The 20,418-nt window shown below is 49.3% G+C and overlaps 4 protein-coding genes across 5 annotated transcripts; 2 read left to right on the plus strand and 2 right to left on the minus strand.

The window, feature by feature from the left end:
• Window positions 1-9,042: 9,042 nt before the first annotated feature.
• Window positions 9,043-9,414, minus strand: LOC309450207 (claw keratin-like; the record flags this gene model as incomplete). The annotated part of the gene is made up of 1 exon (XM_082072940.1): window positions 9,043-9,414. The coding sequence occupies one exon, from the start codon at window positions 9,412-9,414 to the stop codon at window positions 9,043-9,045; it is 372 nt and encodes a 123-aa protein (XP_081929066.1).
• Window positions 9,415-11,688: 2,274 nt separating this feature from the next.
• LOC309450208 (claw keratin-like) lies at window positions 11,689-12,060 on the plus strand (the record flags this gene model as incomplete). The annotated part of the gene is made up of 1 exon (XM_082072941.1): window positions 11,689-12,060. One exon carries the CDS (start codon window positions 11,689-11,691, stop codon window positions 12,058-12,060), a length of 372 nt encoding a protein of 123 aa, XP_081929067.1.
• Window positions 12,061-14,407: 2,347 nt separating this feature from the next.
• LOC309450204 (claw keratin-like) lies at window positions 14,408-19,509 on the minus strand (the record flags this gene model as incomplete). 2 transcript variants are annotated; one of them, XM_082072933.1, is made up of 2 exons in its annotated part: window positions 14,408-14,586; window positions 19,200-19,509. In XM_082072933.1, the coding sequence occupies 2 exons, from the start codon at window positions 19,507-19,509 to the stop codon at window positions 14,408-14,410; spliced, it is 489 nt and encodes a 162-aa protein (XP_081929059.1). The 2 variants fall into 2 exon arrangements, with proteins under 2 accessions (XP_081929059.1, XP_081929060.1); XM_082072934.1 differs by lacking the exon at window positions 14,408-14,586 and having other exon boundaries at window positions 19,138-19,509.
• LOC309450209 (claw keratin-like) lies at window positions 16,414-16,785 on the plus strand (the record flags this gene model as incomplete). The annotated part of the gene is made up of 1 exon (XM_082072942.1): window positions 16,414-16,785. The coding sequence occupies one exon, from the start codon at window positions 16,414-16,416 to the stop codon at window positions 16,783-16,785; it is 372 nt and encodes a 123-aa protein (XP_081929068.1).
• Window positions 19,510-20,418: the final 909 nt, after the last annotated feature.

Genomic DNA, 20,418 nt, shown 5'->3' on the forward strand with positions numbered 1-20,418 from the left:
ACAGATCTTTACTATCAAGTAGCTATTCACCTAAATCAGATGCAACTGTTAATAAGCCTTAAATGTTCAAAGGGATTGTTCATCACTTCAAAAACTTTCCCGCGCAGCAGACTCTCCATTCCCATGTCTCTCTGGCATCCTTCTCTTTCCTGCTCCAATTTCAGAGAGCTTCTCCTATGTACAGAACCAGAATAGTCCACTTGCTATTTGCATTCTTGTCCGTTACTTATTTCCTAAATTTGCGACTTCTTTTACATTGTTCATCCCAAGTTTTTGGCCTGCCCTCTCCAGGAACTTTTGAGCAACAACACCTACCGTTATTTTAAAAGACGCTAGTTCAAAACCCTCATCTCAAATCTGAGGTTGCTTTTCCTGCACAAAACATTGGAACAAACAAATGGGATGAATCAAACCACATCTTACCAGGCTCCTTATGTTCAAGTATGAGGTACTAACATAACTTTAAAGTGTGCATTAAAACTTCATTCCTAATAATTAATACAGTCATCATTAGTTCTAGTCCTTGAGCTCTGAGTATTTCAATTTCTATTAAGTCAGACCCCAGGGCAGGTCTGTGGGAGCAGAGGTCTGTGTGCTGGGCAGCATTTCTCACCCTGTAACCATCTCAAGTGTGAGGTCTGCCAGGGAGGACATGGGGTGACTCAAATCAGATTTAGCTGCTACACCCACAGATTGTTAAAAATACTTCATTCATTCTCATGCATAATTTGTTTACATTCCTGTGGTTTGTCCCTGATTAAATAACTTCAGGTTTCCATGTTATAAATTGTCGTTAAAATTTGAGATGAATGTGTGGGATTCCCCTGGGGGAAAAAGATTCACTTGTTAAACACATCCTGTTGAAGGCTGAGTGCAAATACTTTCAAAGAACTTTGTAAAGACTGCACAACACCTTCTATGTGCACTGTATTTTTCAGCACTCCACTAACATACAACACAGGTTCAGATACCAGAAGTTCAATTACTACACAACCAACTAAAACTCAAGGAGATCAGATCCCAAAACTGGAGTGATCATTCAAAATTCACATCTTCCCACTCTGTGTCAACGTGAGGACTCTCAAGGGTACCCAGATGATCGCTTGCAAGGCTGCTGAGGTGTCTCAGTCCCCAGGGAATGTTTCTTAGTGGCCAGACTAAGGAGGAGAGTCTTCAACTACACACCTACTTCTCCGAGGATACCATCTCAAAGGCAGTCTCCAGTAGCTCCATTTATTCCCCAGTTGAATCTTAGCTGTGGTCATTTATGGTAGTTGTCTAGAAACTTCTGCCTATGTGCTGCTGCCTAATGTTGTACAATGAAGAACCGAGGTGGGTGCTGGGGAAGTGGATGAGGAAAATAAAGAAAAATGCAAGACGTAAAGCGAAAGTGAGGCAGGTGGTGTAATGTCATCTGGGACAACCAGAGGGAGCTGTGGAGGCCAAATATTACAGGGTTAACTCAGTGTCTTGTAAACCCCTCTGCATGACTCTGGTTTCTACCTACACACCAAGGAACAGGATTAACAACAAAAAAAACCCACAGTGTCATCAGGGAGAACATACAACACAGACAGATTTAACATCATTTAAACTGTTTAATTTGCTTTCCTGCTCTGAACAAGCCAGCATTTTGATATTCTTTTACAGTATGTTTCAGTACAGTTCTGGACAGCACTCTGTCCTGTTCCCTTCATTCCCTTTCCTTCTGTGCTCATTCAACCTGTATTTCCTTTATCATGCCAACTGATAGTTAGTTGACAGTTCTTTGTCATTTTTCATTATTCAAAATCTAGTTTAATCCCAGCTAGAAGGGGATTAAAAAGTGCCCTTCTAGGTTCTTCCACTCTATTCAGTGGTTTTTTTGCTGGTCTGCCAAGTCCTAGAAATATGTTGGTAAAGACATGGAAAAGCCAGGAAACCCCAGCCCTCTGCACTTGTGGGGTCCTGACAAGCCTGGAAAGCAAGGATCTGGCCAGCAACTGCACACAGCATGGGGTCATCATGCAAGAAAATTTCCCATTTTACCCACCAAAAGTTGTCAAAAGACCTTCAGAAAAGCATCTGTTCCCCTGAGCCAGCAAATACACCTCGAGAAGGGCACCTTTCACCCTCTCAGTTCCTGAGATCAGCTGATGGGACGCAGCTCAGCGGGTCCCAATTAAGCGAAATCTTCGAGGTACAGAGAAGCCTTTTTTGGGTTGCGGAGTCTCCTTCTCTGCAGACATTCCAACCCGCCTGGACACCTTCCTGTGTAACCTCATCTGGGTGTTCCTGCTCCAGGGCGGGGATTGCACTGGATGAGCTTTCCAGGGCCCTTCAACCCCTCACATCCTGGGATTCTGTGATATACTCAGTCCATGGATTGTTGTGGGGTTTTTTTCAGCAGCTGTAGAGTTTTGTTAAATTGTGCTTCTTCTGCCATAACTTAGCATTTGTGAGGTGTTTCTGGAAACACCCTCCGTAATTAAACACCATGGGAATGTTCTGAGGACTGAAAATGTTTCACAAACACTTATTAATATGTCGCTTATGCAAATGGTTGTATTATGATAATAGCTGTAGGTGACGCCTAGTGTTGGGCAATAGTACCGCCTTAAAGGAGATATATCAAGGTCATTTCTGGCATTGTCCTAATTAGACCATAAATCACTGCCTCAAATTTTGAATTATTCAACTTTCACTTGCAATTTGAATAAAATCAGAAAGCCAGAGTTTCTGAAAGCATGAAAAAGTGATTCTATACACCAACACAAATCTTGCTACTGATCTGGTCCTATATTTCAGTTCTTACTTGCCTAGTTGGCAGTATTCTTGCAGATATATTATGTGTTCAGATGACGTAAGCAAGCAGGCCTTCTTTGAAGTGAAAAGAATGAATCTTGCAGATCTTCATCAGCAGAGCATCCATCCCCAAGCATTTTCCTTTGGTAATTTCTTCATTAGCAAGTGCTCCTGACTCAGCTTTACAAACAAAACTTCTGTGCTCTGAAGTTAAACATAACTGGTTTGACCACATAAACTGTATCTTAGCTAGGCAAGAGACATTAATAATGTTGTCCCTGACATATACAAGGGTATAATTTTCTAAAACAATTTAAAATGAATAGACGCTGACAATATTAACATTCTGTATTGTGGTGTGCACAGTTTGCATTACTCTTTGCCATCTGTTGCCTTTATTACCTTTGTTAGTCACTCTAGAGCACAGCACAAAAAGGGGGTGGGGGAGAGAGAAAATTCTGTATGCTATTGCTACATTACAGAGGAATTTTGAAGAGTTTATTACTTTGTAGTTAAGGGACTGCATCTTAATATGACAGCCAGGATTCAGTTCCTAGTTCTGTCCAGGATAAACTGAAAGGATAATCCAGAGTGTTGAGCTAGAATCCTTTTGTAGGGGTGAACTTCATACTTGCTATATGCGCTTTGACGTGTGTTTTGAAATAGGAATTTTGGGATGCTTCCCTGGAAGGAAGAAGTCTTCCAGTTAGAAATTACCAAGGAGTTAGAACCAAGAGACACTGGAATCTTAGAGAAAAAAACAATCTATTCCATGTTTTCATCTGAATTGTGAGCTCCTCTGACATATACAACATTCATCCTACCCTGCCAGGACCAAATAATGAAAAACCGAGACTACCTCTGCCATAAATCTTGGGGTTGTCCTGTGCAGGGACAGGAATTGGACTCAGTGATCCTTGTGGGTCCCTCCTGCCTCAGGATGTTCTATAATTCCATGGCACGTGCCAACGGGCTGACTGCTACCGCAGCCAGTGCTAATGGACATAGTTCTGCCCCACGCACGATGGGAGGATCCCGTGGACACAGAGGCTCCCTCTGGTGGCAGAGGCCACCAGGAGGACCTTGACAAACTCCTCTTCCCAGAAATCAGTTCAGTGCATTCCACTCTTCCCTCTCAGGGAAGCTTGGTGCATTAAAATGCCAAGTGCATTTAAATGAATTAAAACCACCACCATCATGCTGTTTATGACATGGTGCATTTATGACATTAATTATTCTTGTTTTAAGAGGTACCCCTAAGGATCCCCTGGGCTGTGGAGTCTATCAGGAATATTCTGGAGACATCAAGAAACAAGATTTCAAAGTAGTTCACAAACATCTGTTAGTATGTCACACATTAAAATTATTTTATGTTAATAGTAATAATATCCTAGTGGGTTTAAACTGCTCTGACCTCATTCAGAATAAAATACATAAAACATTTATTCAATCACCTCCTCATTTTAAGCTTCATAATTGGAGATGGCTTCATTTTTATTTAAAAGATAACTCTGTGATAGCTTTGCTCTTTAAAGTTTTTGCAACAGGTAATTCCTCTGGCTTAGGGAAGAATATATCTCTAAACTTCATTAACTTCATATCAGATGAAGAACAAGCCCTGTGTTTCTAGAGATTTACCTGGGCACAGGGACAAATACTAGATATTAGCTTGCATTTCCAAATAGGAAAATAAATCTCCTGTGTGCTGACACACTGTGCCACCGACATCTCTGAGACTCCCTGTGCAGTCATGTTTTATCAAAGATGAGCCACTGCAAGTCTATTAATTCTTATAACATTTTAAATTCTTAATGAAATCAGTGGAGTAAAACCAGGAAATTTCAAGATGAAAAGGACTTGCAGGTTACAAGCTGTGTTTTGTGTTATTACGTAGCTCAGCTTTAGATAATCATAAACAGTGAGCAAAACAATTACAGCAGCTACAGGACTAATACATGCAACAAAGTTTGCTTCATGAGTAATTAAAGACCTTTACACAAAGGGTGTCTCAGCTCCTCCAGGCAATCTGAGAAAGGGTATAAATACTCTCTCCATGTAAGGCTTTTCTCGCTACTTCTTTTGACTTGTTCTCTCCGGTACACTGAGTAAGTCTGATTTGACAACTATAAAAACCTCAAGTTTATTTTGGTTTAGCATGAATTTTGGTAAAATTGGGACTAAATCCTGCATAAATATTCTAACTCTGAGACATCTATAGAAATACTAACGTTTTCTATGCTTGATAAAAGATGTGAAAATAAAACAAGGTCTTTTCAAGACTCCTTTGGGCTGCTAATTTTATGGGAGAATTCCAAATTTCAATCTCTTAGTTCTGAAATTTTCAGAGGAGCTCTGAGAATATATTTTAGAATTGTTTTTGCACACATGGAATGATAAGGGGATTCAGCTGGGGGGGCGGGGGGGGAGGTGCATCTCATAGATAACTATCGAAGCAAAATTGTCATTTGAAGTAAGTCCTCTGTAGCATTGCTGTTGTTCATAGTCTGCCCCTCCATAACTGATTTAACTGTAGTCACAACAAGATACACCAGATGACAGATACTATTACTTAACGTAACTGCAGGAATAAGGTTTCCTTTCTAATAACTAAAAATATCAATTTGCTAGTATTTTAATGTGTTTTTACATTGAGGAAATTAAGAATCTTTTTAGGTCAAAGCTATGTTCTAACCTAAGGGTATTTGGGGAAAAATGTTATGCATGCGCTTTTATTTTTCCCCCAAGAATGATGCATTTGAGGATACTTTTGCTTTCCTCTGAATACAGTTGAGACAAGTAAATAAATCAGAGAGGTCATTGTCCTGCCCACTCCCCTGTGCCACTGTGCTGCTACCACCTGGTGCAGAACTGCACTTGGCTTCTCAATTGGGAGAAAGTAGCTTTCAGGATATTTTTACTTTATGCTTAAGAATATGATAGTTTATATATGAGAAAGGGTTGCTGGCTATATATTTTAGGATCCTGTATACCACGTCTCCATATATAAGGTCTACTGATTTTAGATTATCTCCAAATTATGCACATTCTGCATTTTGTGCTTACTTACTGTAAGGGGTGCTGCAAAGCTGCTGTGTCCCATCCTGGTCTTCCAAACGCTCTTGAGTACAGCAGCTCTAGTGCATGGCAGCACACAGGAATTCACTGAGAACAAAATAATGTTGTTCTTCTTCACCACTGTAAGGTATCTTTGATTTACAAGTTTAAACATTATTGTCATGGTATACCATGGAGAGCTAGCTTTTATCTGAAGATTTCATCTAAAGAAATAAATAAACACTGTTAAGTATGCATTATACCCTAGCTGAAACTGCAATTTTCTCTTTCGGATTGACAATATCACCACAATACATATACTTTAAGTGATGTGTCCTAGTTATTAAACTGATACTTTTAACCCCCCATATATTCTTAGCCTTTCATTTTCCTGTATTTTAGTGGAACATTTTACTGCCTGATAATAACAGAAATCTTCAAGGAAAATAATATAGGAAATGAAGCAGATTGCTAAAAAAATTACTCCATACCCAAAGCTATTGAAAATCCGGATTTCTTATCCCTTACCCTCTCGCGCCCCATCTGTGAAATGCAGACTCGGGCTCTGCCCTGGGAAGCCATGTGTGGGAGGAAAAGAGACGCCATGGGAACAAGTTCTAACTTGTCTCCAGGAAATATTACAAAGAACAGGGAGGCTGTGGAGCCGATGTCTGTGTTGGAGGTGTCATGCAAAGAAAGGGGAGGAATTCTGCTCCCACAGAAACAGAAGAGAGCAAGCTTAAAGCATCAGAATAGAAAGGACAAATAGGTGCAGACTAAGTAAAAGGTGGCAGATACAAAGAAAGGAGCTAAACGGCTGTCTTCACCCAAATTATCTCTGTCTAAAGTTGAGAAATTTCAATAACCAAGTGCAGAGGTTTTGGTGGGGTTTGGGGTTTCTGTTTCTTTGGTGGGGTGTTTTAGTTTTGTTTGGGTTTTTTTGTGTGCTGTTGTTTTTTTCTAATTCTGCAAATGAATTGCAGGCACCCCTCTACCACAGCCAGGCGATGGCTTCTGACCAGCTGGCATGCACCAACCCTTGCGAGGCCAAGTGTCCCCAGCCCCTGGCCACCAGCAGCAACGAGCCCTGTGTTGTGGCCTGCGGTGACTCCCGGGTGATTATATTCCCACCGCCTGTTGTCGTCACCTTCCCAGGGCCCATCCTCACCACTTACCCGCAGCAAACCGTTGTGGGAGCCTCCGAGCCCTCCGAGGTGGCCCTGGCAGAGCCACCCACTGCGGCACCTCTACCAGCAGAGGTGACAGGGAGGCTGGAGGCAGCAGTCGAGAAAATTGCCCCCCAGGTGGTTGCCAGACCTGAGCCACGGTGTGCCCCAAAATACTCCTACAGCTATTCTTCCCAATGGACACATCCATGCAATTCATACCGCTCTGGGAAACGGTGGACATACTAAACCCAGCCACGGCGTGCACAGAGTATTTTAAAGAAGTAGCAAAGAAAACTCAAGATGCAAATTGAGGGTGGAGCTGAGCAGCCCGAGTGCTGGGTGCTGTCTGGCTCCAGCTGAAAAGAATGAGAGCTGCAAGCGCTCAGCACCTGTGAAAGGCAGGCTCGTGTGCATTTTCTCATTCTGCCTTTAGCTTAGATCTGTTATCCTCTGGCTTTCCTGTTTAGTCATCTGCTTACATTGTGCTTTGTCATATTTCAGTTATATTAGTGACACTGAGCTTAGAGAGGTGACTTAGGATGCTAGAAATTGCACACAGCAACTATACCAAAGGCAAAAAACCCACTTTTTTTATAGACTGCATCACTTTCACCCTGGTGATCAGCCAGAGCCTCACTGAACCCCTGGACAGATGGTCTTTATATTCTGTACAATTTTGTTCCAGAATTGTGGAAAAGCTGTCTCTTTCAAAATAAATTTTGTGTACCAAAGTATGTTTTTTGGTTTTCGTTGCCACATAATCATTCCCTTCTTCTTTTACTTATCAATAGAATTTATAGTGTATTTGTCCATGGTCACAGGTATTCTATGTTTCTTCTTTATGTGCAAATGTCACAAAATCCCAGGAATCCTTTTCTATGCCATCTCATTAAATATGTGCTGAATTTTTTACATTCCGCAAAACCAAGCTGGGTCCCCAAAACCAAGTAGCCACATGTGACAGCAGTTCCTGCAAGGGCTTCAGTAAAGCTGCACTCTGAATCATGTCCATCTCAGGACTGAGAAACTTCCCACCACTTGGCTCCAATCCCAAAACAAGACATGAATACCTGGCTGCACCCGGCAGAGTGGAGAAATGTGCAGACCATGCTCAGCCCTCCAATACCTTGTGTAAACGTTCCCTTAGCTCATGGGGGAAGGATGTCCAGGGCTACCTACAAATGATGGCAATCATAAAGGCAGAAGCCACATTGCACGGTGCATGCTCAGTGCATCACCCCAAGCATCGTGACTGACCAGTGGGAGTGGATTTCAGAGTAAGAATGGGAAAGAAATAGGCCACTAGTTTACCTTTCATTCCTCTATAGACCTCACAAACCACAAACTGGTATTTCACCTTTGAAATCTATCTTTTGTGATGAAACTAATAATTGGCTACTAACTTCCCTACCTTGCATGTCAAAAGTTTTTCCAAGAGAAATTCAGAACTTCCACAAAGGTTTTCACCAAATGAATTGCCATCCAACATTTCACATCATCCCTCAATTATACACAATTCCAACCACAGTGAGAAACAAATTCAGATAAAAAAAAAGAAAAAGTTCATGCAATGCAGATTCTTTAATTTGGAAGGAAAAGGCAATAGACATTGACATCAGGAAATAACACAGAAACAATGGATTGGAAACATGACAATCATGAGGCTGCAGCAAGGCACCCACCCCAAAGGTTCCCAAGGGCTCCACCACAATGATTCCCCCTTCCTATGCAGGCTGGGAGCCTCAGAGCTGGATGGAGCAGGGGACACTCATGTCTGAGGACGAGTACAGCTTCGTTCTGTCCCAACTAGAGAGGAACTTTTGGAGGCAGTGCTAGAAAATCTAAAACCATTGGCTGAAGATCTGCAAGATTATTCTGTGCAAAGTAGCAAGCACCATAAAGTTCAAGTAGCTGCTTTGCTACAGCCTAGAGCAGGGCTGACAGCTTTGCTCTGCATCTGGAGGTAGAAGACAGGAGAGGCTACATGTGAAGACCCAGGGCAGAGGCAGCGCTCAGCTCAATGGATATCTGGGGCTTAGCAGGGCCCACAGTTGCCATTGAGGTACCTGTGGCCTCGGCGCCAGCCACCATATCCACAGCTCCCAAGGGCTCCGTAGCCCCCATAAAGCCCAGAGCCCCCATAGCCTCCTAGGCCTCCGAAACCACCACGGCCTCCAAAACTGCCACCATAGCCCCCTCCAACACCAGGGGCTCCCACCGAGCCAACAACGCTGTGCTGCGGGAAGGAGCTGAGGATGGGTCCGGGGTGCGTGACCATCACAGCCGGGGGCTGGATCACCACAGTGGAGTCGGGGCACTGCCGCACGCAGGGCTCGTTGGTGGTGTCAGCCAGGGGGGCTGGGGCGGCCACCCCACAGGAAGGGACGCACAGGCTGGAGCAGGACATCCTTTGGTTCAGCAGGTGAAGCTGCAATACAAGGCAGAGCTCAGGATCAGTGCAAGGCTGATCCCAAATCCCTCCTGCTTCTCTTGTACTTGGAACCTGTGTCATCTCAGGCAGTCAGAGCCAAAACACATTCCACAGCTGAAATGCTGGTGTTGACCCCTTGCTTCCCTCGTGCTCCCTCACCCTGACACACCCACAGAGGAGAAGAAAAACTCCTTCACCCATCAAAAGCAGATGGAAAGTCAACAAGCACCCAAAGAACTTGAGTGCATTGGTATACTCAGGACATGCTACCTGCAGGTTTGAATTCGCATCCTTTCCATAGCTCTGAAACAGTGCCACCACATCCTCACTATGCACTATGAAAGAGTAGTAAAGCCTACAACAAAAGATACCCCAAGAGACATCCAAGAGCTGGACTTACCACGATGGTCAGGAGAGTCAAGTGGAGGAAGCTGGATAGAGGACAGAGAAACCCTCAGCTCTTTTATACCTGTCCCAGGCTGCCTGGAGCATTGGCCAATAGGCAGTGGCTGAAGCCCCATAAAATCGTAAAATCAAGCATACAAGCCTCATAAAACAAATTGTGATGCAGGGCAATTATAGCCATCCTCCCTGGGTATACCAACGAGCAAACATGTCCTGAAGGATAAAGGTGAAGGGAGGGACAGCTCATGACACATCATGACATGAAAGACAAGGTGCTACTGCAGCTGATCTGGAGGCACCAATAAACCCCATTTTGTCCCTAATCCCACCACTTTGCCTACACGCCAGCGTCCTGAGCATTTTGCAGAGATGCTTTGCAATTCTGTGCAAAGCCATCACACCTGTCATTACATCTCTTTTACAGGCTGTTAAACTGAGGCACCTGGATGTTGGGCAAAGAAAGAAGCTATCACACCCACCTGGGCAGCTACCGCATTCCAGTCATCATCCCATACTGACAAGGTCTGGGGACATTTCGGTACCAAGTGCGAGGGGTATCCCTAAGCCTTGAACATTTTACCGTGAGTACATAACATGTTGATTTGTGGCTCCCTGATTCACCTTATGGCCATGCAAAGGAGAGAGGAAATGGGTCCCTTGGGGGACTACTCACCATCTATGAAAAGTGCTGGCATGGACTGTGGGTGGAAGGGCGGTGGGATCAGGCACTGGGGACCTGTGTGAGGGGAAATGTCCATGAAGGAGCAGGAGAGCAGGAACATGACCAAGACACTCTGGGGTCCTTCAGCCACATGCGTGTGAGGGTTGTGCTCCTCGGGTCCTCTCTGGAGGAACTTGGTTACTCATTTGGGCAGCAAAAACTGTGCCAGGAGAGGCTGCGTGACCACCCACAGAAAACCAGGCTGCACGTGGCCACTGTCCCCAAAGGCACCGGCACACTGGACCTGGGCACAGGGCTGGGCTGCTGCTGACTGTGCTGTGGTTCTGCACAGCAATCTCCTGCAAAATTCTCGTGACCTTTCCACATACACAGAGTGTGGGATTAGGAACAGATGGGAGTTTATTGGTGCCTCCAGATCAGCTGCAGCAGCGCCTTGTCTTTCATGTCATGATGTGTCACGGGCTGTCCCTCCCATCACCTCTTTCTTCTCCAGGGCACGTTTAAACACCAATGTCCCCAATGAGGAGGAATATAATTATCTCACATCACCTGAAATCAGTGTCATGAAGCTTGTTAACTTGATTTTGTAATTCAGTGGGGCTTCTGCCACCACTCCTCGGCAGATGCCCCAGGCAGTCTGGGACATGTATAAAAGAGCTGAGGGCTTCACTGTCCTCTATCCAGCTTCCTCCACTTGACTCTCCTGATCATCGTGGTAAGTCCAAGTCTTGCCTCCCTCCGTCCTTCCCCAGCAGTGGCTTTCCCAGGGTACCTTTTGTTGTAGGCACTGCTACTCTTTCATAGTGCATAGTGCGGATGTGGTGGCACTATTTCAGAGCTATGGAAAGGATGCGAACTCAAACCTGCGGGTAGCATGTCCTGAGTATACCAATGCACTCAAGCTCTTTGGGTGCTCGCTGACTTTCCATCTGCTTTCGATGGGTGAAGGAGTTTTTCTTCTCCTCTGTGGGTGTGTTAGGGTGAGGGACCGTGAGGGAAGCAAGGGGTCAATGCCAGCATTTCAGCTGTGGAATGTGTTTTGGCTCTGACTGCCTGAGATGACACAGGTTCCAAGTACAAGAGAAGCAGGAGGGATTTGGGATCAGCCTTGCACTGATCCTGAGCTCTGCCTTGTATTGCAGCTTCACCTGCTGAACCAAAGGATGTCCTGCTCCAGCCTGTGCGTCCCTTCCTGTGGGGTGGCCGCCCCGGCCCCCCTGGCTGACACCACCAACGAGCCCTGCGTGCGGCAGTGCCCCGACTCCACTGTGGTGATCCAGCCCCCGGCTGTGATGGTCACGCACCCCGGACCCATCCTCAGCTCCTTCCCGCAGCACAGCGTTGTTGGCTCGGCGGGAGCCCCTGGTGTTGGAGGGGGCTATGGTGGCAGTTTTGGAGGCTATGGGGTGTATGGAGGCCTTGGGGGCTATGGGGGCTCTGGGCTTTATGGGGGCTACGGAGCCTTTGGGAGCTGTGGATATGGCGGCTGGCGCCGAGGCTTCAGGTACCTCAGTGGCAACTGTGGGCCCTGCTAAATCCCAGGTGGTGTAGAGGTGCAGAAAAACCCCCAGCACACCCTAAGAAGCAACTTCCCACCTGCATCTCTGGACTCGAGAGTCTGAACAACCGATACGTCCTTGGGGCCCAGCTCGGCCGCCTTCTTGTCCTGCATGATCATCCCTTCAAGTCTTGCTCTCCCCTGATGACACAACCCCGTGTTTGGTGCCTACACCTGCAGCTTGGCTGATGCTCACTGTCTCTGCCCACTGCCAGAAGACAGAGGAAATCAGTGGCCACGGTCCTGCTCTTCTCCCAGCTCCCTTCCTTCCCCAGAACCGCAATAAAAGCTCTGTTGCACTGCAATGTTGACCACTGGATTTTCTCGATCTTTCCCCCATATCTAATACTGCAACTGGGAGTATTGGCTCCCTGGGTCATCCCCATCCACTCCCACATGAGGCCTCCCAGGGTGACCTGTAGGAGCTGCCTCCCTTCCTCCTGCCTGCCCTCAGGCATCACATCCCTCGGGGAGAGGCTCCCCCAGAGAGGGGCCATGATCATCTGCTCTGTAAACAGCTTGTCCCGCTTTGCCCTCCCTGTCTTCTCTGTACATCCTGCACTCTGCAGCTGAGAAGGAGCTGTTGAGATGCACAGTGGGTCTGGTGTCCCCTCTGGCCATTCACCATGGGCTGCCCGCAGGCCCAGGGTTGTGGAGTTTGGTTACCAACAGAGCCACCTGAGGGCAAAGGTCTAGGTCAGAGTCACTTAGGAGGCCACAGGTCAATAGGGAAGAGGGTAACCACCCCCCAACACCTCCACAACTGCCTTGCCTCTATCCTACCCATATTCCTATACTCCTCCTCTTCCTCCTTCTGCTTCTCTCTATCTCCCGCTGCTCCTTGGAGCACTTTTGGCTTGGCTTGTCTCCACCACAGGAGCAGAACTTCTTTGCAATGTTCCCTGTGCCACCCACTTGTGTCCCGGGTTCATGGCTCTGCTGAGGCAGCACAGGAGAGCTCCCTCAGCCCCGCGCACTGGACCAGACTTTGCTGACCCTTTGCTGCCCTTCCACACGCACCAGCCCACAAACTAGTCCACAGTGTCACATGCCCACCCAGAGCACCAGCCCACAGCAACCTTGATAGCATCACCAAGATCTCCTTCCAACACTGTGCCCTCAGAAGCATGGATGGGACACCACATGATCCAGGAAACAGCCGGTGGCTGAGAGTCAGTGCAGAGGGATCTGGGTAGATATGGGGACAGGCAGAGATGGAAGCATCCTCAAGGGGAACGGAAGACATGCAGACTTCTGTTCCAGCAGTGCTTGTGCTGTTTTGCTGTTTTTTTCCCATCCCCTGTGTTCACAGTTGTACATGACACATCTTTTCCTGAGCTTTCCAGCACTGATGGATGCGCTGCCACACTGACCTTCCTAGTGCCTTTGGCCACAACTGCCTCTGTCCAAGACCATCCTGCACTGCCAAGATCACACATTTAGAAGATACTTGGGAAGGGAGTGATCTCTTGACGGAAGGCACTCCAACCCCCACTCAAAGAGTTTTGCAGTTCCTGTGACTGGATACTCATGGTCGTTCGATGGCTCTGAGAGGACACTTGGGAAAAGTTGGCTGTGTCTCTTTTACCCCTTCCCAGTGCCCCCAGTTCTACCTTGGCTCGGGGGCATGGCCAGCAGCCCCCTACATGCAGTGGTCAGCTCCCCATTTCCCTGGACCTCCAGACGTGACCATGAACAAGCCAAGAAAAGGTGGCAATGCCAGGTATGCTGGTTGTGCAGAGGATTTGGAAGAGCTTCCTTAAGATGCCTCTGGCACTTTCGGGGTTTTATACTTTGGGAAGTCATTGTGCTTATTGGTGGTGGGAGACCTAGCCCAGTGGGATGTGCTCTACGTGACCCAGCTGGGACTGTCATCATCAGTTGTAACACACTGACCAAACTGCCCAAAAGTCATAACGCACCTTGTGGTTTGGGGGAAATGGGAAAGAACAGGTAAGTATCAAGAAAACTCATGGGTCCACATTGCAATGCACCACAGCTTTTATTGCAGTTTCAAGGGAGAAGGGAGTTGGAAGTAGGTCAGGGCCCTGGCCAGGGCCTTCCACCTGTCTCCAGGCAGCAGGGAGAGAGACAGCGAGCCTCAGCCGTGCCGCAGGAGCAGGAACCGAATGCAGGGCTGCATCATCCTGGGCCCGCGAGTCTTGAAGGGATGATCAGCAGGACAGGAGAAAGGCAGAGTTGGACCTTAAGTGGGCACAAGGTGTCCAGGGTGCAGAGCTCAGCGATGCAGAGGGGAATTTCTTCCTTCAATCAGCAGGTGGAGATGTGCCAGGGTTTCTCCAGAGCTCTCCTTCTTCTGGGGTTTAGCAGGGCCCACAGTTGCCATTGAGGTACCTGTGGCCTCGGCGCCAGCCGCCATATCCGCAGCTCCCAAGGGCTCCATAGCCCCCATAAAGCGCAGAGCTCCCATAAAGCCCAGAGCCCCCATAAAGCCCATAGCCTCCATACACCCCATAGCCTCCAAAACTGCCACCATAGCCCCCTCCAACACCAGGGGCTCCCAGCGAGCCAACAGCGCTGAGCTGTGGGAAGGAGCTGAGGATGGGTCCGGGGTGCGTGACCATCACAGCCGGGGGCTGGATCACCACAGTGGAGTCGGGGCACTGCCGCACGCAGGGCTCGTTGGTGGTGTCAGCCAGGGGGGCTGGGGCGGCCACCCCACAGGAAGGGACGCACAGGCTGTAGCAGGACATCTTTCAGGAAGGCACAGAGACCTGGAAAACACTCCAAGGATTAGGCGAGGCTGTGGGGAAGGGGCTGTATTGAAAGAGGCAGGAAGAGAACTCCAAGAGGCTTCCGAGAGCTGGACTTACCCGGTTGATCAGGAGAGTGAAGTGGAGGAAGCTGGATAGAGGACAGTGAAGCCCTCAGCTCTTTTATACCTGTCCCAGACTGCCTGGGGCATCAGCTGAGGGGTGGTGGCAGAAGCCCCATTGAATCATGAAATCAAGCAACAAGCTTCATGACACTGATTTTTTGTGATTTGAGACAATTATCTGCCTCCTCATCGGGGTTACTGGCATGTAAACGTGCCCTGAAGAGGATAAAGGTGATGGGAGGGACAGCCCGTGACACATCATGACATGAAAGCCAAGGCGCTGCTGTAGCTTACCCAGCAGCACCAATAAACCCTGATCTGTTCCTAATCCCACCACTTTAACCTACACGCCAGCATCCTGATCATCCTGCAGAAATGCTTGGCAGTCCTGTATACAGCCATCATGCCTGTCATAACCTCTCTTTTACAGGCTAGTAAACAGAGACCGGGAGGCTGATCAAAGGATGAAGACGCTCCACCTGCACAGGGTGTCTCCTAAGTGTCCACCGCCTCCCAAGGCTGGCAAGGGTTGTGGGCTCACATGGCCTGGTGACAGCTATAAGCCTTGGCGATGTCTATACCCTTGGTGGGTCTTTGGGGCTCGCAGGTCCCCTTGATGAAAATGCAAAGAGCACACTGCCTGACCTGCGTGTCCCTCTAGAGAACATGGGCACTGGGGACCTGTGTGAGGGGAAATGTCCATGAAGGAGCAGGAGGGCAGGAACAAGACCAAGACACTCTGGGGTCCTTCAGCCACATGCGTGTGAGGGTTGTGCTCCTTGGGTCCTCTCTGGAGGGACTTGGTTACTCATTTGGGCAGCAAAAACTGTGCCAGGAGAGGCTGCGTGACCACCCACAGAAATCCAGGCTGCACGTGGCCACTGTCCCCAAAGGAACCGGCACACTGGACCTGGGCACATGGCTGGGCTGCTGCTGACTGTGCTGTGGTTGTGCACAGCAATCTCCTGCAAAATTCCTGGGACCCTTGGTAATCTGCAAGATTACCAAGGCACTGGGAAATATGTAAACTGGTGGGATTAGGGACAGATCAGGGTTTATTGGTGACACCAGGTCAGCTACAGCAGTGCCTTGGCTTTCATGTCATGATGTGTCACGGGCTGTCCCTCCCATATCCTTTATCCTCTCCTGGGCACATTTAAATACCAATGACCCCGATGAGGAGGCAGATAATTGTCTCAAATCACATGAAATCAGTGTCATAAAGCTTGTTGCTTGATTTCGTGATTCAGTGGGGCTTCTGCCACCAACCCCTCAGCTGATGCCCCAGGCAGTCTGGGACAGGTATAAAAGAGCTGAGGGCTTCACTGTCCTCTATCCAGCTTCCTCCACTTGACTCTCCTGATCAACCGGGTAAGTCCAGCTGTCAGAAGTCTCTTGGTGTTCTCTTCCTGCCTCTCTCAATACAGCCCCTTCCCCACAGCCTCACCTAATCCTTGGAGTGTTTTCCAGGTGTCTGTGTCTTCCTGAAAGATGTCCTGCTACAGCCTGTGCGTCCCTTCCTGTGGGGTGGCCGCCCCGGCCCCCCTGGCTGACACCACCAATGAGCCCTGCGTGCGGCAGTGCCCCGACTCCACTGTGGTGATCCAGCCCCCGGCTGTGATGGTCACGCACCCCGGACCCATCCTCAGCTCCTTCCCGCAGCACAGCGTTGTTGGCTCGGCGGGAGCCCCTGGTGTTGGAGGGGGCTATGGTGGCAGTTTTGGAGGCTATGGGGTGTATGGAGGCCTTGGGGGCTATGGGGGCTCTGGGCTTTATGGGGGCTACGGAGCCTTTGGGAGCTGCGGATATGGTGGCTGGCGCCGAGGCCACAGGTACCTCAATGGCAACTGTGGGCCCTGCTAAACCCCAGAAGAAGGAGAGCTCTGGAGAAACCCTGGCACATCTCCACCTGCTGATTGAAGGAAGAAATTCCCCTCTGCATCGCTGAGCTCTGCACCCTGGACACCTTGTGCCCACTTAAGGTCCAACTCTGCCTTTCTCCTGTCCTGCTGATCATCCCTTCAAGACTCGCGGGCCCAGGATGATGCAGCCCTGCATTCGGTTCCTGCTCCTGCGGCACGGCTGAGGCTCGCTGTCTCTCTCCCTGCTGCCTGGAGACAGGTGGAAGGCCCTGGCCAGGGCCCTGACCTACTTCCAACTCCCTTCTCCCTTGAAACTGCAATAAAAGCTGTGGTGCATTGCAATGTGGACCCATGAGTTTTCTTGATACTTACCTGTTCTTTCCCATTTCCCCCAAACCACAAGGTGCGTTATGACTTTTGGGCAGTTTGGTCAGTGTGTTACAACTGATGATGACAGTCCCAGCTGGGTCACGTAGAGCACATCCCACTGGGCTTGGTCTCCCACCACCAATAAGCACAATGACTTCCCAAAGCCCACAATATAAAACCCCGAAAGTGCCAGAGGCATCTTAAGGAAGCTCTTCCAAATCCTCTTCACAACCAGCATACCTGGCATTGCCACCTTTTCTTGGCTTGTTCATGGTCACGTCTGGAGGTCCAGGGACATGGGGAGCTGACCACTGCATGTAGGGGGCTGCTGGCCATGCCCCCGAGCCAAGGTAGAACTGGGGGCACTGGGAAGGGGTAAAAGAGACACAGCCAACTTTTCCCAAGTGTCCTCTCAGAGCCATCGAACGACCATGAGTATCCAGTCACAGGAACTGCAAAACTCTTTGAGTGGGGGTTGGAGTGCCTTCCGTCAAGAGATCACTCCCTTCCCAAGTATCTTCTAAATGTGTGATCTTGGCAGTGCAGGATGGTCTTGGACAGAGGCAGTTGTGGCCAAAGGCACTAGGAAGGTCAGTGTGGCAGCGCATCCATCAGTGCTGGAAAGCTCAGGAAAAGATGTGTCATGTACAACTGTGAACACAGGGGATGGGAAAAAAACAGCAAAACAGCACAAGCACTGCTGGAACAGAAGTCTGCATGTCTTCCGTTCCCCTTGAGGATGCTTCCATCTCTGCCTGTCCCCATATCTACCCAGATCCCTCTGCACTGACTCTCAGCCACCGGCTGTTTCCTGGATCATGTGGTGTCCCATCCGTGCTTCTGAGGGCACAGTGTTGGAAGGGGATCTTGGTGATGCTATCAAGGTTGCTGTGGGCTGGTGCTCTGGGTGGGCATATGACACTGTGGACTAGTTTGTGGGCTGGTGCGTGTGGAAGGGCAGCAAAGGGTCAGCAAAGTCTGGTCCAGTGCGCGGGGCTGAGGGAGCTCTCCTGTGCTGCCTCAGCAGAGCCATGAACCCGGGACACAAGTGGGTGGCACAGGGAACATTGCAAAGAAGTTCTGCTCCTGTGGTGGAGACAAGCCAAGCCAAAAGTGCTCCAAGGAGCAGCGGGAGATGGAGAGAAGCAGAAGGAGGAAGAGGAGGAGTATAGGAATATGGGTAGGATAGAGGCAAGGCAGTTGTGGAGGTGTTGGGGGGTGGTTACCCTCTTCCCTATTGACCTGTGGCCTCCTAAGTGACTCTGACCTAGACCTTTGCCCTCAGGTGGCTCTGTTGGTAACCAAACTCCACAACCCTGGGCCTGCGGGCAGCCCATGGTGAATGGCCAGAGGGGACACCAGACCCACTGCATCTCAACAGCTCCTTCTCAGCTGCAGAGTGCAGGATGTACAGAGAAGACAGGGAGGGCAAAGCGGGACAAGCTGTTTACAGAGCAGATGATCATGGCCCCTCTCTGGGGGAGCCTCTCCCCGAGGGATGTGATGCCTGAGGGCAGGCAGGAGGAAGGGAGGCAGCTCCTACAGGTCACCCTGGGAGGCCTCATGTGGGAGTGGATGGGGATGACCCAGGGAGCCAATACTCCCAGTTGCAGTATTAGATATGGGGGAAAGATCGAGAAAATCCAGTGGTCAACATTGCAGTGCAACAGAGCTTTTATTGCGGTTCTGGGGAAGGAAGGGAGCTGGGAGAAGAGCAGGACCGTGGCCACTGATTTCCTCTGTCTTCTGGCAGTGGGCAGAGACAGTGAGCATCAGCCAAGCTGCAGGTGTAGGCACCAAACACGGGGTTGTGTCATCAGGGGAGAGCAAGACTTGAAGGGATGATCATGCAGGACAAGAAGGCGGCCGAGCTGGGCCCCAAGGACGTATCGGTTGTTCAGACTCTCGAGTCCAGAGATGCAGGTGGGAAGTTGCTTCTTAGGGTGTGCTGGGGGTTTTTCTGCACCTCTACACCACCTGGGATTTAGCAGGGCCCACAGTTGCCACTGAGGTACCTGAAGCCTCGGCGCCAGCCGCCATATCCACAGCTCCCAAAGGCTCCGTAGCCCCCATAAAGCCCAGAGCCCCCATAGCCCCCAAGGCCTCCATACACCCCATAGCCTCCAAAACTGCCACCATAGCCCCCTCCAACACCAGGGGCTCCCGCCGAGCCAACAGCGCTGTGCTGCGGGAAGGAGCTGAGGATGGGTCCGGGGTGCGTGACCATCACAGCCGGGGGCTGGATCACCACAGTGGAGTCGGGGCACTGCCGCACGCAGGGCTCGTTGGTGGTGTCAGCCAGGGGGGCCGGGGCGGCCACCCCACAGGAAGGGACGCACAGGCTGGAGCAGGACATCCTTTGGTTCAGCAGGTGAAGCTGCAATACAAGGCAGAGCTCAGGATCAGTGCAAGGCTGATCCCAAATCCCTCCTGCTTCTCTTGTACTTGGAACCTGTGTCATCTCAGGCAGTCAGAGCCAAAACACATTCCACAGCTGAAATGCTGGCATTGACCCCTTGCTTCCCTCACGGTCCCTCACCCTAACACACCCACAGAGGAGAAGAAAAACTCCTTCACCCATCGAAAGCAGATGGAAAGTCAGCGAGCACCCAAAGAGCTTGAGTGCATTGGTATACTCAGGACATGCTACCCGCAGGTTTGAGTTCGCATCCTTTCCATAGCTCTGAAATAGTGCCACCACATCCGCACTATGCACTATGAAAGAGTAGCAGTGCCTACAACAAAAGGTACCCTGGGAAAGCCACTGCTGGGGAAGGACGGAGGGAGGCAAGACTTGGACTTACCACGATGATCAGGAGAGTCAAGTGGAGGAAGCTGGACAGAGGACAGTGAAGCCCTCAGCTCTTTTATACATGTCCCAGACTGCCTGGGGCATCTGCCGAGGAGTGGTGGCAGAAGCCCCACTGAATTACAAAATCAAGTTAACAAGCTTCATGACACTGATTTCAGGTGATGTGAGATAATTATATTCCTCCTCATTGGGGACATTGGTGTTTAAACGTGCCCTGGAGAAGAAAGAGGTGATGGGAGGGACAGCCCGTGACACATCATGACATGAAAGACAAGGCGCTGCTGCAGCTGATCTGGAGGCACCAATAAACTCCCATCTGTTCCTAATCCCACACTCTGTGTATGTGGAAAGGTCACGAGAATTTTGCAGGAGATTGCTGTGCAGAACCACAGCACAGTCAGCAGCAGCCCAGCCCTGTGCCCAGGTCCAGTGTGCCGGTGCCTTTGGGGACAG

This window comes from Streptopelia decaocto, assembly GCF_964273445.1.
Source record: "Streptopelia decaocto genome assembly, chromosome: 26".
Taxonomy (NCBI): domain Eukaryota; kingdom Metazoa; phylum Chordata; class Aves; order Columbiformes; family Columbidae; genus Streptopelia; species Streptopelia decaocto.